General features: G+C 51.3%; 1 protein-coding gene across 3 annotated transcripts in view; it reads right to left on the bottom strand.

Moving 5' to 3' along the window:
• Positions 1 to 288: 288 nt before the first annotated feature.
• The window catches only part of THAP12 (THAP domain containing 12), a 55953-nt gene continuing 36213 nt past the window's right edge, over positions 289 to 20028 (bottom strand). Inside the window, exons 7-9 of one of the 3 annotated variants that reach the window (XM_059930771.1) lie at positions 18465 to 18776; positions 17350 to 17389; positions 289 to 371 (exon numbers count right to left, since the gene is read on the bottom strand). In XM_059930771.1, coding sequence (XP_059786754.1) covers positions 17356 to 17389; positions 18465 to 18776 — 346 coding nt within the window. In that variant the 3' untranslated portion in view covers positions 289 to 371; positions 17350 to 17355. Of the gene's footprint in view, positions 372 to 17310; positions 17390 to 18464; positions 18777 to 20028 lie in introns of those variants that run through there. The other 2 variants (XM_059930773.1, XM_059930772.1) reach the window with 2 other exon arrangements.

The following is a 20028-nucleotide window of genomic DNA, read 5'->3' as shown; positions in this document are numbered from 1 at the left end:
TCAGCAGAGAGAGACATGGTCAGGTGTGCACTTTGGAGAGATATCACACTGCCACATGGAGGATGGGTGAGAGAGACCAGTCGGGTAAATAAGACTTGAGTGATGAGGGTTCAATGAGGGTGGTGATGATGGAGATGGAGAAAACTGGAAAGAGCAGAAATGTATTTGGAAGTAGTATCCTCAGAGTTTACAGCTTGCTTGTTTGCGTGTCAGAGGCGAGTGAGAGGGAGAGAGGAGCCTGGAAAGATGCTGAGATTTGAGGGGTCATTAACTCACCTGGGGAAACTGGCAGAGAAAGAGGTGAAGGTCATGATGCTCAAGTGTTCCGATGTGAGGTGCCTGGAGGCATCCAAGGGGTAAAGTTCAGGCATCTGTGAAATATAAAAATCCGGATCTGGGAATAAAGTCCAGGCTGCGGAGACAGACGTGGGGGCAGCTGGGAGATGGACTGTGAGTCTCTGAGGGCAGAGACCCTGTGGGGATCTGCTCTGCAGTCACAGTGTAGCCGAGGCCTGGGACAGCGACCCTGCTGGGTAAATATTTGCTGGATGGATGGATGGATGGATGGATGGACAGAAGGATGGATGGATGCATGGTAGGATGGATGGAAGGACAGACTAAAGGATAGATGTGTTCCCCCTGGAGAACTTTGGGATCTCTCAGGCTGTGATGCCCACAGCCCAGCCCAGGCCTGAAAAGTGGCCAGTACGCAGGATACTACTGTAGCCACCACTTTCTCTATGAGGCTGATGGAGAGAGAGGGGAGAAGGGAGAGGAACAGGGCATAGTCAGAGCCCCATTTGTACAGGCAAGTTGCTGAGGCCCAGAGATAGGAAGAGCCAGGCCTGGCTCCCGGTCTAGAGTTTTTTTCCACAAGCAGCCTCTCCATTTCTACAGTCACCTTCAGGAATACTGGGCAACAGTAATCTTCCTGAAACAGATAAAGAAATGAGGCCCAGAGGAAATCACTCACTTGCCCAAATTCACACCTTCAGGCAGAACTGGGTATTGAAGCAAAGCAGTTTGGAGTTTAAGACTTGATTTCAGATTCCCAGCTGGGCCACTGGTCACTCAGTGCTAAGGGCCAGTCTGGCCCCTCCCTCTGCAGGTCCCACCTTCCTCACAGAGAGGCTGGCCCCCAGGTTGCTGGGAGGGGCACAGGCCTGGTGACCTGCAGAGCACTGCAGACACCGTCCGATCCTGGGAGCGGATTTCAGGACCTGTCCCCAGCAAGCCCTGGCTGCTGTCAATGGGTCCGCTGGCCAAGCAGGCTTGCTCAGGGCAGAGAGATCAGAGCTGATGTGGAGCATTTCTGAGATGAGGCGAGGTGAAGCAGCATGGGGCTAAAGCAACTTGATGGGTCCTTCCCGCACCCTGCCTCGTGGAGCTCAGGGCTGAGGGGACAAGGAGGGGGCAGGGAGTAGGGGGCAGCTTCACGCTGAGCATGCACCTGTGCACACAGCCCTGCCCTCACTCCCAGTTTCTGAGGGGTGGCTGGAGGGTCCCATCACCCCAGCGGACAGATGGGAGATTTGAAACCGGAGTGGAACAGGGCTCTGCCCAACGTCACCCGGCAGCTGGTGGTAGAACTGAGGCCCAAGGCTTGCCAAGTGGGGAGACTTTTACTGCCTGTTTCTTTTATCCATTCATTCTTTCGTTCATTCATTCATTTATTCACTCATTCAACAACCTTCCTTCCTGGCTGTATCATGGGAGCTGCAGACTCAGAGAGGAATCAGTCAAGGCCTGCCCTCAGGGAACTCCCAGTCTGATGGGCAAACAACCACATAACTAGTCAATGACAACATGGAACTTTTGTGACAACAATTCACAAGGCTGGGGAGCAGAGAGCAAAGCCCAGTCCAGGCTTGGGTACAAAGAGGTTTTCTGGAGTAGGTCGAGACTATGGGAGAGGAGGGGCCCCCAGGGGTATATTCCCAGCTGCGTGAGGAGCACAGAGGTAGAAGAGCCACACGAAAGGGCAAGATACAGGAGCCTGCAGAGGGGAAATCCCACTGTTAATTCAGTCCCCACCCAAATCCTGGTTCTCAGACTTGCTTTGCTTACCCCTCAATGGTGGAGGGCACGAGAGAAGAAATGACACCCCAGCCAGATGTGAGGGACAAAGGTGGTTCTGCTCTCAGGGTCCCAAGGGGCAGCCCCCTCCCTGGGTGGGGACTGAACACCATTAAGGGCAGGTCCTCTCATCCAGCCCCCCATCCCTGAGAGCTAGTTCATTCACTCACTCCTTCCCTCAACAAATACTTCTTGAGCCCCTACTACGTGCTAGCTGAAATATATGTTTATTCTCACTAGTTACAATCATTTTAAGAAACAGCAATAATGGTCTTTCCCTACACAGGAATGGGGACAGCTTCTGATTCTGTAAGGATTTGGAGAGATTTAATTCAAGTCCTGGTTCCCCTGCTTAGTGGCTTGGAAATTTGGGGTCTCAGCTGGTCATTGGGAGTGGTGACACCCATACCACATAGAGTGGCTGCAAGGACTGCCAGAGAAGGCATTCACACCAAGCACGAGCAGGAGCTCGGTAAATGCTTGTCCCCTCTCCCCTGACCATCAGGGCGAGCACCTTCAGTGTGCCCTTCCCTGGGAAGGGAGAGGATGTTTCAGGGATGAGGCAGGGCCTGAGGAAGAGCCAGGAGGCCAGGAGCAGAGGCTCTGGGGTGTGCTGAGACTCGCCTGATTTCCTCACTTGGGGTGGGATGATGCTTTTCCCCTCAAGTCCCCCAAGGGGAGCTGGTGGCATCATCCCAGTGGCTGATCAGACTTTCCCCCCCAGGAAACCAGCAGGGATTCTCTCTGCAGCCCACAGCTGGGGAGCAGTGACCAGAAACCCTGTCATCCAGAACTGGATAGCTGGAAGAGGTGTCCCACCCTGAGATTGATGACCCAGGGGAAGAGTTGCCTTCTAGAAGTGGCGGGGCCCCTTGGCTGAGCCTGGGAGAAGACCTGAGTGGGACCCCATGGGAGGCCCCGGGAGCAAACCTCCCAGAGAGCGGATGACCTCACCAAGCTGAGCGATGCCATCAGGTGGGCATGTGTCAGCCTGAGCTAGGCAGACACCCCTCTCCTCACCAGCAACTGCTCACAATGCCCTGCCCCAAACACATCCGCAAGCAGCCTGGCTGCAGCTAGAGGGGGTAGGGGTAGCCTCAAGGAGGTCCTCCAGCACCGTCTGGAGTGGATTTAGGCCAGGAAGGCATTCTGAACTCTATCTCCTAGAGAGTAAGGATTAAGTCCAGCCACAGGGGCTGCACCAAATGACGCCCAGAAGGTTCCCCCAAAGGATCTGAGCACAAGTCTTAGAAGAACAGGAGGGAATGTGCTTAGAGCCATCACCAAATCAGACTGGGAATCAGGAGACCTGGGTTCTGGGCCTGCCTTGTGGGACTGGGCAGGCGCAGTCCCTCTCTACACCTCAGTTTCTCCTTCAGACAGCACAGGGCCCAAGCTTAGACACTGAGGGCCCTTCTATCTCTGACTTCTGCGTGGCTTCAAGACTGGGCACCAGACACAGGGGCCCCTTGGTGGACTCCAGGCTAGAATTTTCCTTACTGGTACCTAGACCAAGCCAAGGTCGCACAGCAAGCTGAGGACACTCCCATCATTGATACTGCGACCCAGAAGCCTGAGACACTCTGTGGGCCCCTCCTTTTTCCCATCCCCAGCCCTGGGATTCTCTGCAGCAAATATTTGCAGCTCGTTACTACGTCCTGCCCGCCCTGCCTGCCTGTCTTCTGTGGGCAGCCTTACCTCCGGCTTCCTGGCATCTGGCCTGCTCACCACAGGGCTCCTTGGAAAGTCTTGGTATTTTGGCCTGGCCTGATCTCAGACCATGAGCTGCCTGCCCAGCGGGGCCTGCCCCTCCCTGGATCACCAGGTCAGCCTCTTCCCCGGCCTTGGCCGCTGCTCTCTGCCTCACAGCCGCCACGTGAACACGTCTGGTACTCAGGCCCCAGGTCCTTGCCTGACTCAGAACGGCAGGGGGCTCCCCAAGCGCCAAGACAGGAAGGGAGCTCACTTTTGAGGACCGTCCACCCCAGGCACCCTGAGTGGCCGCCTGATAGCCCCACACTAGCCTTACTCAGACCGTTGGGTACTTGTGGCTCCCGCTACCCTTCAGCTGTGGCCCGAGGCCTTGCCCTGCCCGCAGCCTGCTGAGCCCTGTTCCACTCCCTCACTTACTCACTGCCTGACTTTCTGCACTTCTGTTTCCTGTTCTGCAAAACCGGGATAATAACTGCAGCCTCTGACCCATCCGGCTTGTGGTGTGGACAGAGAGGCTGTGAATGTGCAAAAGCGCCTAGCATGGCGCCTGGCTCGCAGCGCGCACTGACCTGGTAACGCTCCTCCCAGAGCGTTCCTATCGGTCGGTCGGTCACCCAGAGAGGCTGCACCGAACTCCAGCTGGGGGTCCCCGCCCGGAGGCCCTCTGGGTCACCCGGCAGAGGAGCCGGGCACAGGGGCGCCCAGTCACACGGTGCAGTCACAGCCACGGGAGCCCAGGAGGGGTACCTAAACCTCCACGTCTCAGAAGCCCCACGAGTCATGGGTGATGAGTAGGAGTTTGACAGTAGGACAGGGAAGGGAGGATCAGCATGAGGGGCCCAGAGCAGATGAGGCCTATGAGAGGGGCGTGGGCCTTGTTCCCAGGGCCTGACTGCCGGGCTCAGGAGCCCCCGGGGTTGCTGGGGCAGGGAAGGGTTTCAGCAGGGCGGGCGAAGGCTGGATCTGTGTGTGAGAAAAATCCTTGGATGGGTGCGGGCTGCGTGGGGTGGGGAGGGGCTCAGGCAGGCACGGAAGAGACCACCGTGCAGGGACCTGTGAGGAGAATGGGACAGTGGTCCAGGCAAGGCAGATGGTCAAGGACTGAGTGGAAAGGAGGCAGTGGGGATGGCAAGGCGGAGGCAAACTGGCGAGAGACGCATGAAGAGGAAGGGACAGGAATACTTCCCGCGGCTGGCACACAGGAACAACCCCGGAGCTACTAACCCACTCAGGGGCTCAAGCAAGCCCCTCCCTCTCTGGACCTTAGTTACCCTACCTGTGAAATGGACCAGAGGAGCCCTGGAGGCCCTCCCTGCTCACAGGTCCTGTGGTTCTGTAAAGCAAAGCAAGTGGCCCTCTTTACTCTTGGAGGAGGGGGAGCAAAGCCCAGCTCCACCCCACCCTTTCTTGGGGCCTCATCAGCAGAGATAGGGTCCAAGCAGGGCTAGGGGTCTCACCGCCTAGGTGTGGAGCAGGTAGCACCGCCCATGAGGCTGGATGCACAGGGATGCAGCGCCACCTACTGTTCATGTGGGAAGAGGCCACCAGTCCCAGGAGCCTGGCTCTGCCCTAAACAAGTCCCAGGGGACTGAAGCATAGGCAGGGGTTCCTAATGGGCCCTCTGCCCAGTTCCCCTTCCCCCAGGCCTCTCCAGGTGGCTTACCAAACACAGAATGTTCCCTTCTCTAATGGATTCTGACCACATCATTCTCTTGCTCAGAAACATTTCATGGCTCCCCATTGCCCTGGGGTTCCGTGCACACTCAGCCTAACATTCAAGGCCCTTCCCATTCCCGCCCCTCCTGACTACTACAGCCTCATTTCCTAAACAGCAAAACACTCACCAGCCCCCTAAACACTTCATATTTTCCCCTTCCCCATGGCTTTGCATATGCTCTTGCCTTTGCTTAAAATATACTTCTCTGACTTCTTGGCTTAGAAAACTCGTGCATAGCTATCAAAGACCACTGCAGATGTCACCTCCTCGGTGAAGCCTTCCTTAACACGCCTTTTCATGCCAAGTTTACCACTGAGCCCCAAGCCTGCCCCACAGCCGAGATTCAAGCCTGTCTTCCTCTGGGTACCCCCTGCCAGTCCCTGGGCTGCCCTTTATCTCTGCATAAGCCAAGGATGTTTCTGTGTACATCTTTTGGTCTTCCCAGGCTCTGAGCTCCTTGAGGAAAGAGAGTGTGGGTGTGACCCATTGCTTCCCAGCATAGGGTCTGGTGTTCAATTAAGTAGCATTTATTAATCATCTACTCAGTGCCATTGGACTAGATGCTTTCCCATGCCTTATCCCATTACAGTGACTCAGTTCACCTGTGTTGAACACAGAAGCCTTTACCACCTTGTTCCTGCCAGTAGCCTGCTGCATGACCATGGTGGCTCACTTAATTTTCATTTGGGCAAAGAAAAGGGTGTGATAACAACACTGCTATGTCTCCTTCAGCTGGGACCTACCCAAATCCCATGGCTTTGCTCACATATGTCTCATCCTGCTGTTCCCAAGATGCCTACCTCCCATGCCCTGATACCTGCTGCAGCTGCTCCAAGCCAGGCCCTTGCCAGTTTGTCCTCTTGGAACTGCAGCTCTGGGCTTGTGTTCCAGGTGCCTTGGCCTCCCAAGGAAACCCAGGCACAATCCCACTAGACCCCAAGCCCTGCTGGAGGACCAGCCCCCGCTCTGGTCTCTAGAGGTCTGTAAGAGGGGGATACTTTTGCTTCCCCATTAGGATGGCTGTAGGGGGAAGCCAGATTCACAGGCTGGAGGCAGGAGGTCATGGCAGCCTGGGAATGAGCACCACTAATCCCTCAGTGCTCAGGGCTTTCTGGGAGCTATGGAACTCCACTGGAAACTGGATGACCGAGGGGCAGCAGTGGGGACTCCAGGGGCCATCTTATCCACTCCCTGTTGTCCAAGATGGGTAAGGGGGCCCTGACTTGCCTGAAGTCACATGGGAAGTCCAAAGCAGGGCCTCGTGCCTTCCAATCCCAGCCTTAAAATCTTTCTATTACCCCACTCTGTCACTTCTATCCAAAAGCTCCAGAAAAGAAGTTTCAGGAGATACTCTAGAGACCTTTGTTTGGTTTTCCAGGCTGACCAACTTTAGTGGAAAGAAAAGCTCGCTCACTGAGCACACACCATATGCCTGGCACATAGAATCCTTCAAGGGAGGGATTATTACCCCACTGTATGGATGAGGAAAGCAAGGCTCAGAGAGAATAAATGACTTTCCCAGGTTACAGAGCAGGACTGCTAGGATTCTAATGTGATCTTAACCACTACGCTGAGCTCCCTTGAAGGCTGATGCACACAAATTAATTCTAGAACAATGCAAGACGGCATTTAACCAAACACAAGTTTTGACGTTCTGAAATCCATAAAGGAGCAGGGAAGGCTTCCTGGAGGTGGAGGGGTCAGTCAATGAGGCCTTGGATCCAAGCTGGATGGATAGAGAAGGAGGGACACATTGTGGGAGGAGGAACCCTCCTCCCCCTTGCTTCCTACTTGGGAAAGGCTGGGCCACCCACCCATCATCTCATCCAGTCTATCACTGAGTCCTAACCATAACACTCAGAATTCTCCATCCCCTTTTTTCCATTCCCACTGTAGCTACTTTGGCCAGGCACCATGACCTCTGTCTACAGATTCCTCACTCATGCCCTGCAACCCCTCTATTCCACCTCCCACACCAAGCCAGAGTGGTCTTTCTTAAAAGCAAATTATCTGGTCGAAGCACAGGTCCTGCTTAGAATCCTACAGTGCTTGCCCCACACTGTTTACAAGGCCCTGCTTGGATTGGTCCCTGCCACTCTCTCCAGCCCTGCCTTGTGACGTTTCACCTTGAACTCAATACTTCATTAACACAAAATACCTGTAATTTCCGCAATTGCCACCTTCTTGGTCTTTGCATATTCTGTTCCCTCTGTCCATCGCATGCATTCATCTTTCAGAGCTTTTCTTAAATATCCCCAGGAGGCCTGTCGAGTGCAGAGCCCTCCTGCAGATTTCCATGGTGCGTCTATTTGCCTCCGCTGCCCAGGTCCCGCACGTGGGCAGCACCGGCGAGCGGGGGCGCGGGAGCTAATCTGCTGCCCAGTCCCGGGTCGCGCATGCGCCCCTCAGGCTTCGCGGGCCGGAGAGGCGCTGACTCGAGTCCGGGCTTCTCCTCTCATGGTTCGCGCGGGGGAAGGCGGGCCAGGGCCAGAAGGGGAGCTGGAAAGTCCGTTTCCGCCCCCTCCGGACCCAGGGAATATTTATGGGCTGCTGGAGGGGTGGACGGAGGGAGGCGGGGGCCTCGGCTGCCGGGGAGCGCCGTGCCCTCGGGTCCCGGCGGGGGGCCGGCGCGTGCGGAATGGGGACCCCGAGCGCCCAACGTCAGGGCGCGTCAGTAGCCGATTAGAGGCGACCGCAGCCTGGAGGCAAAGAGCCCCCAGCTGCTTCCTTCCACTTGGGGCGGGGCGAGGTGGATGAAGGCGGGAAGGAGCCTGGGGAGGGAGGCAGGTGTGGAGCGTGCCTGTGCTACTGGGGCGGGCAGCCCGCGGCACGTCGGCCCTCGGAGCCTCGCGTGACTCACCCACTTCGAAGGCGGGAAACTGAGGTGGTCCCTAGACAGAGCCAAGAAGGGCAGTGCTGACTCCAGGGTCCCCGCTCTGCCCACTGCGCTGTTCAGCATCACTGTGGGCCCAGGGCGGTTCACTCTTAGGTGAGAACAAGAATCACAGGGACAGTTGTTAAAATGCGGATTCCAGGGCCCCATCTCCTACTGATTAGGTAGGTCTAGGGTGGGACCCAATAACCGGCTTTTAAAAACAGGCGGGCCATACACACACATTGTGAAACAATGGTGAAGAGATATTTCGGAGTAGGAAGGCTCCCCTCAACTGATGGCCAGGATGAAGCAAGAGTGAACAGGGTGGCAGAAGCAGGGAACCTGGAATTGGAAGGGATGGATTTGAATCCCGAAACCAACATTTTCTGCTGGGTTACCAGGAGCTGGTGATTAACCTCTCTGTGCCTTCATTTTCCTCTTGCCGAAAATAGAAATAACATTCAGCCCACAGAGTTCTGTAATATCAAAGAGATCTGTGTAAAAATGCTTTGCACACTGAACCACCACCATCATGATTATTCGCTGTCACTGCCAGTCCTCTAGGCAAGGAGAGAAGCCAGCCTGAGGTGGTGGTGGTGATAAGCTCAGATGCCACCTCCTGTGTAAAGCCCACCCTGATTCAGTCACTTGGGATGAAGCCCTCCTTCCTCTGGACTGCACACCACTCAACTTCTTTATCCTTATTCGGTACTCCTTTTCTGTGCCTGGGGCTGACTTTGCAGTACATGTGCCATTTTTTTTTTTCCACCAGAATGTGAGCCCCTCCTTTGGGGAGCCCCTGAGTTAGGGATAATGTCAGAGGGCCTGGGTAGTGGAGACAGGAGTTCAGTCCTGTCACTCATTAGTCATGGGATCTTGATCTATGGATCCACCTCTCTGAGCCTCTATAGCTATAAAGTATAAAGGTTTAAGTGGAATAATGTCTGTAAGGTTCTGTAATGTCTATCACTCAGTAAGTCCAACTTGGGTAAAACAAGATACAAGCTTGGGAGACTGAGAAAGGCATCACAAAGAGTGGCTTTTGACCTGGGCTTTTAAAGCCAGGAAAGATCTTTTTTTTTTTAAGCCGGGAAAGATCTTAACAGGTAAAGAACTGGTGGGGAAGCCCCTGCAGGCCCTCTTCCATATTCTGGTTACACTCTATTTACTTCTGTAAATTGGAAGCAGAGAATTCCTGCTTTGAAATATGTTGCTGTTCATTTAGAAATTGAAATGGGATAAAGATAACAAGTTGAACACACACTGTGGTCTTTCCTGAAACCAACTAAAACAACAGTAAAGGGATTTATCAAAATATTGGAAACCAGACAGAGCCAACAAAGAATGGTAACTAACTGACTGAATCCTAAACAGGCAATAAAGAAAGTTGAAGAGCAGCCCAGTTTACACTGCGAAACCCCCATATGGTTTAGGAATTGGCTGTCCCAGGTACTTCTGGAAATTGGGTGGGTAGGGAGGCTTAAAAACAGGAAAATTGTTTGAAAATATATTTAAGAAGCAATCAGACTCCAGATACCCTCCCCACCTGGTCGAATACTGAAGGTCTATTCTCAGGAGTGGTTAACAGAGGATCTCTATTCTGGGGGCACTCTGACAACAGGAATAAAGTGAACACTTTGTACTCAATATTGAGGCCTCTAGCCTTCTTTCTCCATTCGGCTACCCAGACTCTGGCTGCCAGGAGAGTACCCTCCAGGCAGGAGATTGGAAGAGGTTTTCTCTTGACCAGCTCAACAAAAAAAGACATGGAATGGCCCAACAGATCCCGGTACACAGCCCCAGTCATGATCATCATGTATCAAGTTTTTTAGTGTCCCATTTTTAAATATAAGAAGACAGCAAAGGATGAATAAACATTTGAGGGAAGCCTCTAATAAGAAAGAGGTTAAGGGACTTCCCAGGTGGTGCAGTGGTTAAGAATCCGCCTGCCAATGTAGTGGACACAGGTTCGAGCCCTGGTCCGGGAGGATCCCACATGCCACGGAGCAACTAAGCCCATGTGCCACAACGACTGAGCCTGTGCTCTAGAGCCCACGAGCCACAACTGCTGAAGCCCTCATGCCTAGAGCCTGTGCTCTGCAACAAGAGAAGCCACCGCAGTGAGAGGCCCACGCACCGCAGCAAAGAGTGGCCCCCGCTCACCGCAACTAGAGAAAGCCCGCGGGCAGCAATGAAGACCCAATGCAGCCAAAAATAAATAAATAAATAAATAAATTTATAAAAAAAGAATGAGGTTAAAACAAACATCGGGGTGGGGGGGAAAGGAACGTGAAAGATAGGGACTATGCAAAAAGCAGAAGACTTAAAAGAGAAGACTGTCATTAATGTCCTAAGAGATAAGATATTGCATCCATGAACAAGAATGGGATGCTACAGGAAAGAAAAAAAAAAGGAGAAGAACTCTTGGGAAACTTCAATAGCAGAAAATGAAAAACTAAAAAAAAACAAAGTGGTTGGAATATAAATTTGAGAAAATAGAGCAAAAAGGCTAAGAGATGGAAAACAGAAAAGACACGATAGTTTGAGGGCTAGTCAAGGGAACTCAACATCTGAATAACAGGAATTTTAGAAAGATGGATTAGAGAAAATGTCCTAGAATTGAAATACATCAGTTTCAGATTGAAATGCCCCGTTGAGGATTTAGCACAATTGATGAAAGTAGATTGACACCAAGACATCAAAATTACAGAACCCTGAGAACAAAAACATCACAAAAGCTTCCAGATAGAAGAAGAAATAAGCAGGCTTCAAACAAAGGCTTAAGAATCACACTGACATTGGATTTCTCAATAGTAAGGTGGGAACTAGGAGACAATGTGCCTTCAAAATTCTGAGGGAAATTATTTCCATCCCAGCCAAATAATCATCAAGGGTGCAGATAAAGGCATATTTAGTCATGTAAGGTCTCTTTGCACATTTTCTCAGGAAGCTACTGAAGAATGTGCTTCAACAGAAGTGAGTGAGTAAACCAAGAAAGAGGAGGACATGGCATCGAAGGAAGAGAAGATGCCACAAAGCAGGAGGCAGAGGAATCCCCAGGCCAATGGTAGTAAGGTAGAAAGTAACTAATCCTGACTGGAGCAGGTTGAAAGACTCCAGAAGATGAAATTGGTAGACTATCCAAAGAATTCAAGCATATTGAGAGGAGATTACATAACTGTAATTGTTATGCAGGAAAGGAAAAGTAATCAGCGCATATTACACGGTTCACTTGTCAACAGCATTTATATTGCCTAATAATGCAAACAGTGAATACTGTTCCAACCACACTTGTGATGTAATTATACTGGGAGGATGACAGGGAACACAAAATGGACATGTGGGTGTGGAGAGAGCAAGGAGAAAGGTGGTGGGTGGGTGGGAGAAAGGTACTTAAAACTAAAAAGAAATCAAGAAGTAGCATTATGAGGAAATAATTCAGAACTGAAAGCAATTGCCTCTGCAGAGTGAGAAGTGGTCTGTCTGTGTGTGTGTATGTGTTGAATGGGGGACTACTATTTTCCATTACAAGTCTTATAGACTTTCTAAACTATGTGCATGTACAACTAAAGTTTTTAAAAATTGAGTGAGTTACAAAAAGCCCCTAAGCCAAGGTCACTAGTGGCAGGAGGGCAGTCATTTTCAGCAGAAGACTTAGCCTAACACTGACCAACTCTGAAATGCTAGCAGGAGAGGAACATTCTGGGGGACTCTGGGGAGCTAAGCTGAGGAGGTGGAATGCAATTCAACTGTCGAGGGCAAATTCAAATACCACGCCTTCCTGAAGCCTCCTGTGGCCCCTGCAACCTCATGGATTCTTCCTTCTCCCTCATCCCTTATCCCATTGTCATTACCGTGATCACTGCCTGGCTTCAACGGTAGATATTTTGTCTGTCCCACCAGGCTATGAACTCCCTAAGGACAGTGACTTCAGCCAAGTGACACAGAGAAGCTGCTCAATACATACTTGCTGTGTGCATGAATGGTCAGCACCTAGTGAGGCCTGGGGACATACTTATTGAACAGAATAATAATTAATTGAACAGAAAGGATCTTCTTCCTTAGAATCACTTTCACCTGTGTTTTTAGTACAAAGCAAGTCCTTGATAAATGTGCTCAGTGGAGCGAATATGGCCTCCTGGACTCCCAGCCTGCTGTATGATTTTAACAAATTTCTTAACCTTTCAGAAAGATGCCAGGATTTCCCCATATATCAATCAAGAGAAAAAAAGAGGTAGAGAATGATTTTCTGGGTCTGGGGAGAGAGGAGGGGGCGATGATGGTGCACAAAAGAGCCCCTGCGGATTCTTAGGTGTCCAGGAGGGCGGGTGGGTGGAAGGGAAGAGTTATAGCTAATGAAAAGCAGCTAGAGAGAGGCCCGGATGGGAGGAATGATTCATCCCCGGCATCTCCTGCCCAAAGCCACTCCTCCTCACTGTCCCCTGGCCCTGGCTTCCAGCAGCCAGCGGTGCTGAGTCCCGCATCTGGAGGGACATTTGTCCAGATCCTCCCTATCCCCCAGGACTGGGCGGTGGAATCCCAGGCCAGGCCTGCTGCCCTCTGGTTGGTGCATCTCCGAAGATGCCAGTTCTAGGGACTCAGGTAGAACCACAGAGTGCTCACACTGCACGGGACATGAGATCATCTAGCCAAATTTTAAGTCTTACAGATGAGTAAATTTTACATAAAGAGGGGGGAGACCAGCGTAAAGTTGCCAAGATTTTATTTTGCTCAGTAAAGAAAATTAAAAAGAAGAATTACCACAACGTTCTGTTTCTTCATCTGGGTGGTGGTTACAGAGTTTGTTCACTTAGTGGAAATGCATCAGGCTGGACACTTGTGCGCATGACTACTCTATATGTTAGAATTTGTAAAAAGTTTACTCAAAGGGCTATCATGGGGACTTCCCTGGTGGTCCAGTGTCTAACAATCCACCTTCCAATGCAGGGGACGCGGGTTCGATCCACGGTTGGGGAAGTAAGATCCCACATGCCACGGGGCAACTAAGCCCACGTGCCACAACTACAGAGCCTGCGTGCCACGACTAGAAAGAAGCCTGTGCACCGCAATGAAGACCTGATGCAGCCATAAATAAATAAATAAATATTAACCAAAACAATAAATAAAAATAAAAAGAATATCATGTACTATCACACCATTATTCATCTTAAAAGACATTTTAATGCTATAAAATGGGAAAGGCATAATCTCAATAAAGGACAGTCAGTCCTTCTAAAAAGGGGCAGTGGTAAATTTACAATAGCATAGTTTGCATGTATGACACTAAAACAAATTCCAGGGGAGAAACAAAGCTTTATATTACAGTATTACTCATACATCAGTTTTGTCAGTTTAGGAGTCTATATCTAGCTTGTTCTTAAGCTTTATCACAGTTCTTGAGAAAAACCCTGTTTCATTTTGGTTATCTTGCGGGAAATGGAAGCCACACCCAATGTAGTTCCACTCAATTTGGAATGTTCCACCAGAGCAGAGAGAGGCTGAGGACCAAGACGGCAACCAGCCCCTCCTCCCCCTACTGCTTGAGGGGGCAGGTGGCCAGGTTGTGGGACTCAGAGCCAGCGGGCACCCTGATCACCCGGCACAGAGTAGTAAGACGTTTACCTGAAAGGGATGCTGCAGACCGAGGAGACTTTTGTTAGAGACCCTGGCCCATCAGTGCATCTGCAGGCTTTTGGAAACCAGCCTTCTATCAGACTCCTTTATGTGAACACTGAGGCCCAGAGAGAGGAGGTGGTTTACCCAAAGTCACACGGAAAATTAGTGACGAGTTGAGGCTAGAACCTGGGTCTCTGGCCTGTCGGCTCCATATTCTCCCCACCCCTCTCGGCTCTGGGGCTCCCAGTAGTCTCCTTTCCTGACCCTGAAAGAGGCTCACAGGTCCTGCCATGTTGCCATAAACTCTTCAGGGTTCCAGCTCTGGTGGCCAGAGATAGGCTGGTGCTGGGCTGCAGAGGATCGAGTTACCTGCTTGGAGTGGGTCCCCCCCAGGAGCCAGCCGCTCTCCAGCTTGGCAGGAGGACAATTTGGCGAGGCTGGGCTCATGGAAGATGCCAGAGCTTCTACAATGGAGGGCTTCAGCGATCCAACACCTCCTTTGGGGCTACTGTCACCAAATCCAAGCTGACACCCTGGCTCTGGGCAGAGGATGGTGGGGGTGGGTAGGGGGGTGGGGGGCTGGTTGTTCAGAAGGCTCTGCCAGGCAGGGGAGGGAAGGGGGTGGGAGGGCTTGGCCTCTGCAAGACGGCTTCTTTCCCTCCTCCTCAAGGGCTTTGCTTAGGCCATGCCTTTTTCCTGCTTCTGTTTCGTCTTAGACACGCCTGCCTCCACAAAGCCTCTTTGACTGGGGACCTGAGATCTGGTCTACATTTTGGGCCTTCATCGCCTAATCTGTGAAATGGACAGTTGTGAGCGTGGGAATATCTCTAAGGGTCCTATCAGCACAGACATTGAGCCTCTCAGGTCAGCTCTGTGGTGGGTGCGCTCCCAGATGAGGACGTGGACCCTTGGCAGCCCAGATGGCTGATTCCTACCCTGAGCGGAGGAGTAGCTACCCTTAATTTTTCTACCTTATGTCAGAGTGCCTCAAAGCAGGAAGAAAATCCGGTTAACCATATGTTCCAGGCACCTGGAAGGTCTCAATAAATATTTGTTGAATGTATGAAAGAATATTAAGGTCTAGCTTAAGGTTATTTTTAAGAAAGTTTATTTTTAAGAAAGAAAGGTACTTAAAAAAAGAGAATCAAAGACCTAGTCCAGCTGTGCTCATCTGACGAAGAGGAAATAGTCCTGATGAAGGCCCTTTCTTGTTAAAGGTCACAAAGGGAATACATGGGGCCAGGCAGGTGTCCTGAGCCCAGCTCTTTGAGTGCCGCTCTTCTGATGGGTGAGAGCCCATCGAGGGTCAGGGCTGAATGAACAGCCCCACTACTCCACCCTCAAATCTGTAGCTTCCAGGGACACTCCCAGTCTTCAGTGGGCACCCTGAGCTTCTTGAAAATTCCCTGTCATTCCTTGGGCTAGCTTGCTCCACTCCACACCACCTTCTTTTGAATTTCCCCCAAGTTCCCCATCCTCTGCTGTAAGCTGTGTGACCTTGAGCAAGTTGCTCAGCTTCTCTGAGCTTGCATTATTAAACTGAGAGAAATATTACTGATCCTGAAGGGTTGCTGTGAGGTTCACAAGCTCTAGCAGAGAGAGTGCATGATGAAGTCAACATTTATGGGACACCCCCCCTTACTCTTTGCCAGACACATGTGAGACACAGGATCATTTCTTGCACAAAGCAGGGTAGGGGTTAAGCGGAAATTAGATTCATAGGCAGGGCCGACCTGAGTTAGAATTCTGGCCCTACCACTGACTCACTATGTGACCCTGGCAAGTCACGTAGCCTTTCTAGGACTCTCTTTTCTCATCTGTAAAATGGAGATAATAATACCTACCTTGCTGGGTAGTTGAGAGGATTAAATATGAACACTATAAACACCCAGTGTTTGGCATATGGTAGGTGCTCAGTGAAGGGCAGCCTTCATGCACTTCTTTCTCCATGAAGTGCTCACTGGGCCAGTGCTGTACCCCTACCCTTCCCCCACGCCCCGCACACACCTGCCTCCCAGGTCCTCAGGTAAGCACTGGCCCTTGTGTTTAGTAAGTCCTCAGTTCAAGGCTGTGGAATCCTACTTGGGTCTAATAAGGAGCACCAAAATAAAGGGAAATGAGGAGGCCTCAAGATGCGGAGCTTGGAGTGAGGGTGCTGTGCTTGGCTGGCAGCCAGCAGGCCTGGCCCTGAGCCCCCGGCAATCACCTTTCTAAATCATATCCTTCCCTCCAAGCAAGCAAGCAAGCAAGCCAGCCCTGGTGGAGGCCCTGGCCAAGCACAGCAGAACCTTTGTGAGCTCTTGGCTTTCCCCACAGCTCCCCGCCTCATCCTGTCATCACCTGCAAGGAGCCCTGGGGCGGGGCTCCCGGCAGGCGAGCAGAGCAGTTCCCAGGCTCCCTGGCCCCCATCACCTCCAGCAATCTCTAACTGCCTGAGCCTGGCATTCAAGGCTCGAGGGTCTGGTCTCAGCCCCCTCTCCAGTCACATCTCCCTTCAGGGCCCCTCCTCCCCTCCCAGGCTGCCACCTGGTCTTTGATTCTCTGGAGAGGTGTGCACAGGGCCAGGGCTGTGGAGAGGCAGGAAGAGGCCTTCACTCCAGGAGAGGTCAGCATTGTCTCCCCATCCTCTGCGGCTCTTAGAACAACACACTTCATCGCCACCCTGGCCAGTCCTAACCACTCAGACCTCAGTTTAAGTCTCCACTGGCTGGATGGCTTCAGGCCCGAGAGTCTCTTTCTTCCCTCGTACAGAGAGAGGAAATCCCTGCCTAGAGCAGGGCCTAGTGGAGCAGCTTTCTGTCCACTCAGGGGCTCGAGGAGACCCCTTAGACTCTATCCTTGCCCCCCCACCCACCCAGGAATGGCTGTGCCAGGTGCCTCATCACCACCCAAGGACAGCTTGGGCTCCAGGAACCTGACTCTGAAACCTCCATCTCTCTGAGGTTTAGCCTTGTATGAGTCACTGCTCAGAACTCTCCCCCTGCAGCTTGGACCCTGGGTAGTCCCTCCTCATTCATCAGGTCCAGCTGCGGAGGTGCCCCTGTGACATTCTCGCTGAACACTGCCCTACTGCCCATCACTGCCGCCATGGCAGAGCCTCTGCCTATCTCCTTCACCACTGGATTCCCAGGGCCTAGAAGAAGGTAGGGGCTCAAAAACAAGAACAGCCTGCCTGGCCCAGGACCTCCACCCCCTTTGCTGTCAGCACCCAAGCCCACCTTCACGTCACTGATAAGTAAGCATTTCAACATGAAAAAAAAATCATAAAGTCAGACAAATGACAAATGGAGAAAACACACACAAGACAGAATGCTAATTCCCTTAATATTTTATAAAGTGATAGGAAAAATACCTTTGTTCATATTTTGTATCCAATTGGAAAAAAGCAAAACCTACAAAAAAGAGAAAAGTAAACATTTATACCTGTGAAAAGATGCTTAACCTCACTCAAAACAAAAGAAAAATCAACTAAAAATAACAGTGAAATGTACTTTTTGAGCTATGGCCCTCAGATTGGCTTAGATCAAATAGGATGCTATTTATGAGATCTACTTGCATGTGTTTGCAATAATGGATAAGGATATTCGTTACAGTATTTTTTTAGAACAATAATGGACCAGACAGTAACCATTTTAGGCTTGAGGACCATACGGGCTCATTGCTACAAGAATAGGCAGTGGGCCAGATTTAGTCAGCAGGCCACAGTTTGCCAACCCCTGGTTCAGATTAATAAAAGGTTAGAAATGATCTCCATGTCCATCAGTAGAAGAATGGCTAAACACACATGACATATCCCTAGGATGGAACATGCCTGCAGAAGAAATGTGCTCATCAGTTGTCTCCAACTACATTTTGAAAGGAACACATCCTGTGTAACCTAGAATCCCCTAGGAAAATACAGAAGGGCCACAAATAACTTCCTCTGGAAGGAGGAAACTGGGAGTCCAAGGGAGCAAGTGTGGGAGGAAAGCTTTGCAAAGCATACCCCATTGCTCAGTTTGAAATGTATTCATACTGTAAACACACATTAACTTAAAAACAGAATTAGTCCCCTAGTCCCCCAAACAAAAATGTTCCCTGAAACAAACGGATCTGTGGTGAAATTAGTTTGGTCCATACAGGGTTAAGCAAAGTTAAAGTGTCTTTGTGCAGGACTTGGGGCAGGGGGGTGTGGGGTGTGTGGCCTTTAATATGCTGCTGTGCCTTGTGACTCCCAAGGAAGACACTATATGTGGCACTTCCCACGCTTATTGTGGTACCATGTTTCCACAGAGTATCTCTGGGGTCTACTATTCTGTGACTAGATGCTGGGAATCCCCATCTCTAAGAGCAAGCACAAATGCCTTCACCCTCACTATATTCTCTCCCTCCCTCCCTCCCTCCCTCCCTCCCCCTCTCTCCCTCTCCCTCTCTCTCTCTCTCTCACACACACACACAGACGCGCGTGCGCACACACACACAAGGTACCAAAGAACTTCCTTAAGGGCATTCCTCAGGTGACTGATCTCATGAGATGCTCTGTGGTCACATATTCTTGGGAAACGCTGTTCTGCCAATGCGGATGATAAATTATTGCTTACACTTCTCACAGATTTTACAGCTTCTCTGCCTTTGCTCACACCATCCCTTCCATCTGGACTGCTCTTTGTTTTAACCCACTTCTTCCTGCCAAAGTTCCAGCTCATCTGTCGAGGCTTGGGTCTCATGCTTTCTGCACCATGATGAAGACTTCTTGGATCCTGGCAAAATCCTTGAGATGCCTGACAAGTGTCCCAGACCCTTGTTGAAAGAAAGAAAGAAATTACTGAGTGCGATAGAGGAATGCCTGAGGGAGGGAGGAGAAAGGGACAGAGGGCTGGATGGGTGCAGGGTTAGGTTGTTGTGTGTGATTGTGATTGGGTTAATGAGTGGGGATGCAGTAGCTTGTTATACCTGTGTCCACAAATCTGTTCATCATGGATGGCGCCGGCAGAACTTCAGCTCTGTAGATCTGACTGATTGCCCCAAAGCAGCTTGTTGGCCTGCTCTTGGGCAGTCCCAGGAAGAGGGGAGAGGTCCCTCTCTCCCAAGCCTCTCCCCTGGGCCCTCATCCCTATCCAAAGCCCCACCAAGAAAAATGCCCACCTTTGGATGTGGATCTGGGGATGTCTTGCCACATTATGTGTTCCTGCCCTTGTCTGCATGGGCACTCCCTAGGAGGTGGGCATCCCCTGAGTTGTTTTGACCAGAGAACCTATGGGGGTCTGTAGAAACTGAGCTTTCCTCACTCCCCACCCGACTCTGCAGCCCACTAGACACCCCAACACTGTGCCTCTAGGGGGCCCTATGAGAGTAGACCTGCACAGGGATCCAAAATGGAGAGGCCAATTCTACCTGTTTAAGCAAGCTTCCTCATAAGCAATTTCCTCTGGAACCTTCAGCAAACTGCCTAACCTCTTTGAACCCTATTTTCCCCTCACTCCACAATGGGCATGTCTACCTCATTGACTACTTATGAATACTAAGTTAAACAAAGTAGATGAAAGCATCTGGCACCTAGTAGGGTTTTTGCAGCAGTTTCTCTCTCCCTTTATCCCCAGTGTGGATTCTGAGCTGCTAGAGAGACTGCTTCTTAGTTTTCCATTGTGTGGTGTCAGGACACTGAATGAAGGATAAATTGGGATGGATGGGAGAAGGCAGCTGTGGCCCAGTCTGTGCCACGTACAGGTAGGCAAATTTCAAAAGCAGCCTCAGCCCCAGGGGAGGCTTCCCTGAGCCTTTCCCTTCAAGGGCTGCTTTGATCATTCGGCTTGTGACCAGCTGGTTTTCTCGTCAGTCTCCCCTCTCACCCCCACCCACCTTCCGCAGATGTAGACTCCCCTCAGATCAGGTGCTGGGGATGACTCACCTCTAGGTCCCCAAGCCCCCCTCAGAGCAGGCTCACCAGATGGAGTAGTGGAAAAGGCTAGTCTCTTCAGCTGTCACTGAAGGTCCCTTAAAGAACAGTTTTACTTGCTGCCGAGAGGGCGCCAAGAGAGAGCAGGCACTGGGA

The sequence above is a fragment of the Balaenoptera ricei genome, chromosome 8, assembly GCF_028023285.1.
Source record: "Balaenoptera ricei isolate mBalRic1 chromosome 8, mBalRic1.hap2, whole genome shotgun sequence".
Taxonomy (NCBI): Eukaryota; Metazoa; Chordata; class Mammalia; order Artiodactyla; family Balaenopteridae; genus Balaenoptera; species Balaenoptera ricei.
Note: the sequence above shows the minus strand (reverse complement) of the source record. Positions and strands in the feature narration are given on the sequence as shown.